The sequence below is a fragment of the Gadus chalcogrammus genome, chromosome 22, assembly GCF_026213295.1.
Source record: "Gadus chalcogrammus isolate NIFS_2021 chromosome 22, NIFS_Gcha_1.0, whole genome shotgun sequence".
Lineage (NCBI taxonomy): Eukaryota > Metazoa > Chordata > Actinopteri > Gadiformes > Gadidae > Gadus > Gadus chalcogrammus.
In genome coordinates, this window is record NC_079433.1 from 20,714,865 (window position 1) to 20,721,754 (window position 6,890).

At 43.5% G+C, this 6,890-nt stretch overlaps 1 protein-coding gene across 1 annotated transcript in view; it reads right to left on the reverse strand.

The window, feature by feature from the left end:
- The window catches only part of polr1f (RNA polymerase I subunit F), a 6,804-nt gene extending 645 nt beyond the window's left edge, over window positions 1–6,159 (reverse strand). The window contains exons 1-4 of the mRNA XM_056583174.1: window positions 5,811–6,159; window positions 5,472–5,613; window positions 4,848–5,056; window positions 1–749 (exon numbers count right to left, since the gene is read on the reverse strand). The exon at window positions 1–749 is cut by the window's left edge and continues 645 nt beyond it. Coding sequence (XP_056439149.1) covers window positions 236–749; window positions 4,848–5,056; window positions 5,472–5,613; window positions 5,811–6,109 — 1,164 coding nt within the window. The 5' untranslated portion in view covers window positions 6,110–6,159 and the 3' untranslated portion in view covers window positions 1–235. The remainder of the gene's footprint in view (window positions 750–4,847; window positions 5,057–5,471; window positions 5,614–5,810) is intronic.
- Window positions 6,160–6,890: the final 731 nt, after the last annotated feature.

The following is a 6,890-nucleotide window of genomic DNA, read 5'->3' on the forward strand; positions in this document are numbered from 1 at the left end:
GCACCCCCTTAAGGAGTTTTAAGAGAACTACACATTCTGGTGGTAAAAACAGATTCCATCTTTCAGATCAGGCCTCTTCTCCACTTATAGTATGTAGCACAAGGCCTGTCAACTGTGTCCAATCCACTATTGATACAAGACATGTGCACACCAAAATGATCCAATTCTCATCGGTATAGCCGGCATCCCGCCTTCATTTATAGATTTTCTTTTCAAGAACATTTCAAGCTAACTGCTAGGCGTCCGATTTCCTCTTTTTCTTTGACTTGGGCCTCTGGGGATCCTCTCTGGGACAGGGAATTATTTCAACAGCCATCTCCAGCCTCCTCTTCCTGCTGGGCTTGTCGCTAAGGTAACCGCTGGAGTCGCTGCCATGTTGCTCCGGCACCGTCACTGCCTGCTCCTGCCCCTCGTCCTTCGGACCCTCGTCCTTTTTCTTCTTCTTCTTCTTCTTCTTTTTCTCAGATGCAGGGGGACTGTCCGTGGCTCCGTCCAAGTGTTGGTCGCCTCCTCGCGAGGCCGTCCACTCCTCCTCCTCCTCCCTCTCCTGCTTCACCGCCCTGCTGACCTCACCGTCCTCGTCCGGCTCCTGCCTGACATCACCCTCCGTCTGCACCGCATGCTGCTTGTCTCGCTTCTTCTTCTTTTTCTTGGGCGTCTCCTCAGGGGCCTCCGGGGCCGAGGGCGAAGTCTGGTGGTCGGTGACGATGCACTCCATGCACTCGGCCATGGCCAGCATCTCCTGAACCCTGGAGCGACCACACAACTCGTCAGCAGCCATATTGAGGTACATGTTCAATGAGCTCCCCCACTATTCTTCCCTTCAGTAACACAGCGGTCACAACTCCAACTGTTCTTTGAAACTCTAGATTATAGCAGCTAAGGATCTTTAATTGCCCTCATTGGGGAAAAAGTTATATATAATAGCTGTTAGTAGTGATGGCAGTGTGACACTGAAGCTTCGATACGTGCTTCAAACCGTGATCTACAACTCCCAAGTAGCACTGCTTCGAAGCTTGCTTCAGAGCAAAAAAAAATCACGTGACATGTGACGTCCGAAGCAGCAACTGGTTCGTTGCCTGAATGAATCACTTGACTGGTCCGCGGCTCGGTGGAGAAGCTTTGAGCAAAAAAAAGAAACCGACTCAATCCATAAGCCGTTGAAAAACTAAGGCAGCCTACCCCAATACCAAATCTTTGAGTGTCTCACCCCATCCCACATAATCATCCCCTTTCAAAGTTACTCAAGCACACCCAACCACCTTGCCCGAAGCCAGGTCACCGCCTAATTATTTAATGAAAAAAAGAAAATAACACACAATCGGAGCAACAACCGTGTACGGGAGTTGCGAAGAGTATTTATGTAATAAAACAAGTGTTGTGTCAAGAAGATTAGGGTAGGGGATAACACAGTGACTCTGGTGCAAAAGACCGGGGTTCTAATCTCGGTACGAAGAATAGGGCATGGCAATGTTATTTATATAGCACAATTCAGGCACAAGGCCATTCAAAGTGCTTTACTGGGGCAAGATTGAAATACAATACATATTAGAAAAGCGAATGAATAAAACATTTAAAAGCGAATGAATAGAATAAGAATAAGTCAATATGTTATAGGTTTATAAAATGCTGTTTCAATATCCTAGTCTACTAGCCTATTTGGACATAGGCTGGTCTAGCCTTTTAAGAACAATTTAGACATCTGTATTTAGATCAATCTTTATTCGTGAAAAGATCATGCTATTAAGTATTTGGGTTTGTGTGTTTGTGCGTCAAATAGTTTTCAAAGCAGGGATACGTTGAATCCACTGCAGCCTTGAACTTGGCCAGCAGAGGTCACTGTCACTGAAGCTTCGAGTAATGAACCCATTTTCGAAACATTGGCTCAACTGGTTCAATGCTTTATAAAAGCTTAATTTGCCCATCACTAGCTGTTAGGGGTGGGAATCTATTGGCACCTCACGATTCGATTCAGATTATGAGGTCAACGATTCGATTCCGAAGTGATTATAGATGCAACAATTTTTTTTATGTACATTTCCATGTGTGAGTTTCAAAAATATATATATACATCTATGTTTGCTACTCAGAGTTTGCTAATCATTTCCTACTTTTGTGATGATCATTAAAGACATCAACAGATGAATTAACTTATCTAATATTTCATAAGAGAGAAAGCTTTTGTCTCAAATATGACTTTCTATGAACAATGCAATAATCAATGCAGCTTGCATTATAACACAATATGGAAGCATGCAAAAAATAGGTTTCAGTTATATTTTCTTTCTATCTTTCTTTTCTATGTCATTAAAGGAAAAGCTGCTCTTGAATTAGAAGGAGTTCTTGTGTCTGGCTGTGAGTTTGCGCGCATGCTATGCGTAGGCTGAATCGCAATCATGTCTAGACAAATCAGATTGGCCAATACACACTGCAGATAAATTCAATAATTTTAAAATTACAGAAATTATCCCTCTCTGGCAAACAGAATGTTGCAGCAGGCAAAAAAAATAAAATGTAAACCCCTAATAGCTGTAGGCCTACAGACAGACCGATACTTGGACATCAGCCGATGGTACCAAACCAAATGCAATGTTCTCATGAGCGAAAAACATTACTTTAGAGAACCTGCACTTACAACACATTTACATTATATATACAAGATGGCCCTACCTGAAGTCAACATCTTAATAATGTATTTTTAAACAGTGTTTCCCATACATAGACCATTGTGTGGCGCGGCGCCACAGAATCAACATCGAGCACCATGAATTGATTCAGTCTTTTTTTTTTTATAATTTTTTTATTTATTTTTTTATAACGTGATTGGAAATCTAAAAATTGTAGGAGCCTTCCATGTCCTTACTGTCCGTCCACACCAGAAGCGAATTGAGCGACCAAATCGCCGGAAGCCATTCACTTTCTATGGGCAAGAGCGACCAAAGCGACCAAAGCGACCAACGCTACCAGCGGCCAAAGTTGAGCGACCAGAGCGTCAAAAAGAAGTTGAAAACTTTTTAACTTTATGCAAATGACTATTATTCGCTTCAGCGGCCAAACACTGACAGCCAATCGGAATGTAGACGCTCTTCGCTTGCGTGGATCCCAGGGAACATCGGCAGGCACTTTGGTTCCTACCTACCTTTATTCACTCACTGAACAAAATGTCGGCTGAAGTATTAATCGCAGCTGTAACTGGGCACCCGCAGCTGTAACTGGGAACCCACCCTTTTTCAGTTCAGAGATCGAAACGCCATAGTGGTTTGGATATCAAGTGATGATAAGCGGGAGTATTTATAGGCTACATCTAGAACGTTCGTATTTAAGCGGGAATCATTATAATTTGCTCTACATGCCACCAATCTAACCAACCAATCGCGTGTAGCATGCTTTAAACAAAACCAAAAAAGTTGTTGAAATCGTCACATAAACAAACTAATCGACAAGACGAGGCTCACACCTCAGGCTCCGTGAAGTGGGGAATAGAGGGATAAAAGACAAGAGATATATCCCTTGTAATTTCTCCCTTTATTCCCCACTATTCACGGAGCCCGAGGTGAAGATTTTTTAATTAAATAGTAGATAGTCAAGTCTTTATTAATACCAAACGACGCAAATCGTCAGGAATCCATTTAGGTGGTTCGTCCCACACAGGACTACAAGACCACACAGAACAAGTCTGACTGGACATACACACAATACATCACATTAAAACTAGACACGCGTTGATAGATAGATAGACAGAAAGGCCTAGATAGATATATGTTCCATTATTTGCCTTGCGGAGCCAACCAGTCCTGTGCACGTATGCAAATTAGCCATGTGCGCTAATGTCTATTTGTTTTGAATGCGACGAATGAGTGCAGATCATGATTTGCAGATCCAGATCAGTGAAACATATTTTAACTACTACAGCACGCAGGGTTTTTTGTTCTCGGTTATAATTAGCCTACATTTTAGGATTTTTTGTATATTTGGGGGAATCACTGTCCTACTTGTTGTCGAAGCACTTTATCGAACATGCAAAACCGTCTCGGCAATATGGCCAAGGTGTATGGGAGAGTTCACTATTTGATATGGCTGTCTGTATGGCCTACTAAACGCATACGGCTCCTTTAAATGCGTCTGCATAATTGAATTGTACGTCATGAGCGACTTGAGCGACCAAAGCGAACAGAAAAATTTGCAGCGAAACTTTGTGAGCGACCAAAGCGTCTTTGACGCTATGGTCGCTCCTGGTGTGGACGTACAGTTAGACCTCAGTCGGCTGCCCTCCCTGACAATATGTGCATTGCATTCATTATTTTAGTTAGTAGCCTTGTTGTACCTAGTAGTATATTGTTACTATTTATTTTATACATTGGTTCAGGTAGGTCTTGAGTTTATTTTGTACTTGAAATAACAACCTCCAGCTTTAGTTGTCTGTTGCAATTCATTCCTTGAATGTCGCAGAATCAAAAGTTCAGGTAAAAACTAAACTCGTGCGCTGATGCCGCGTCGTCCTTGGTCTGTGGGAAACACTGCAGACCATCTAATACAAGGAGGAGGGGATCTTCTTATATGGGTATTATATTGTTATATACAAGCTGTTGAGCCGTAATCTTAACAATTTACTGTTATTTGGACTTTCCTGACAATGCAAATAGCGTGAAATTATATAAATGAGCTGGCAATGTGGTTTTAATGACAAGGTTCAGATGACATCGACAACGAAGGCGCAATTCTACGGTCAATTAACTTGCATTTGTAGTAGAAGCTAAAACTATAATAGCAACCACTCACTTATTATTTAGACATCGGGAAGATGTAGGGTAACAATGACGCAACCTGCCCATCTCCCCCCCACTCACTTGGTCCGCTCTAGCCGTCCTCGGATCAGTAACACGCCTACTTGGTCGGCGTCTATCTGGTTCACCTCAAACTCCAGGCCTGCTCCTATCCTCGGCCCCATCTCTCGCCAGGTATCCACGGAGATCAGGTTAGGTTTGGGGATGCTGGCGTTGAAGCAGCCATGCACCAGGCAGCCAACATGGCTTGCCCCCAGTTTATTGACTATGCCCTGTGCAGAAGAGATATACAACATAGACATACATTTAAATGCAATAAAGAGGGGATAAAATAATCATTGTGTATACACTCATGGATAATCTTGGTTGATCCAAGGTTAAAAAATGTATGTCCCAAAAAAGAAGCAGGGCTTTTAATGGCTTGCAAACATGGGCTTATATATTATGACCCGTTGTGAGAAGTATCTACAGATGGGGCCAAGCATCTGATTTTTATCCTGGCCGTTTTCACCTGAATCTCAATGGGAGCCTTTAGACTACGCGTTCTTCTGTGAAAGTGAAACATTAATTTCCAAGTCCAGGCAGAGTGGTTCGGGTTGCGACAGCGGACCAGAAAAGCATAGTAGTAATAAGACTGCTACCATGATCTATAACGTTATGCCTGTGAATCATATGTCAGATACTCACCAGCAGCTTCTGTCCTGGTTCGGGGTTGAAAACCACAAAGCTGGCAGCTATGTCCATGTGGATGTAGCCGTTATCGTCACAGATGTCTCCCTGGGCGCCCAGGATCGAAATGTGGTCATATGCCAAAGGAACCCCTTTCAATCTAAATTAAACGAGTAATAAAGGAGGGAGCACGTCATTCGCTTGGGTAGAAGTAAACAACTTGTTCTCAACAGACAGCCGAACGCACACAGGAAGAGAGAATCGGCGCTCACTGTTGGGCTGAATGGTCGACTTTATCAGAACTACCCTGCCTGCAGCTAGGTCTGCTATGTCAACATTAATCAGCAAACAGCTTACTTCTCCGAGTACTTCAGCAGCTCAGTGTCCAGCTCCTCCTGTATGCCCGTCCTCTTCCTCTTTATGTACATGGGCGCCAGGCCGATGTGTCTCCTGTGCGTGTCTAGAACCAGACACGAGTACGGCGCCGACACCAGTTTGCAAGCGTCGGCAAACGTGGGAATAAACCCCTGGCCTGACGCTGGACCTCCAGCAATAATGCTGGGGAGTTTGTTCAGTGTCACTGGACCACCCGGGGGCAGTTCACTGGACATTATGAGATGTTTTGGCGTTTCTGTTCCATGCTTGACATCAGCCATGCTGTTCCTAAAAGAGGGAGATCAATGGGCAACGATTTCCGTTTTGAAGAAGGAACACGCTTCTCGAAACATTTACATTTTGTTGTGGCGCCCCCGTCTGGAAGCAGGTCATATGACAATTAATAGTTGCTGAACTCAGAATAAATTCGATGATTTTTTATATATACTAGAGTTTCCGCTCGCGCATTGCGCGCACTCAACCTCTAGTTGTAATTAAATCAACACCCCAGTGGACACCCCAGTCAATAATGTAACACATTTCTGAGGGCATAATATAATAACATTTTGCCTATAATGTTACAACGTATAACATTTTGGTTCACCTATTAAGTAATGAAGCAAGCGTAATCATTTCCTCCTTACATTATGAAGCAGGCATATAAACTTTCTACCTATAAGCCATTTTCACACATTTTTGCCGCATTTGTAGCCTATTTCAGGAGATTCTACAAATGCGGCAAAAATGTGTAAAAACGGCTTATAGGTAGAACATTTGGTGAACTTTGGCCTCTAGGGGTGCGCTGTCATTAATGAAGATGTGCTTTAACTCCTCCCTCTTCAAATAGAGAGTCCCTGGCTGTTTCCCAAAGTGAAGGCTGCAGCCTTGCTAGGACGCGTCCTTGCTAGTCGCGTCCTATGGAGATGAGACTAGAGTGCTAGCTCGAGTGCTTCCTAGCGTTTGTAACGTCGGACTTTGGAACGACTTGGTAGTGTGGAAGCGCTTCCGCTTCCGCTTTTTAATACTGCGTGTTCGCTTGTAAACACATGTGCGCTTATGAAT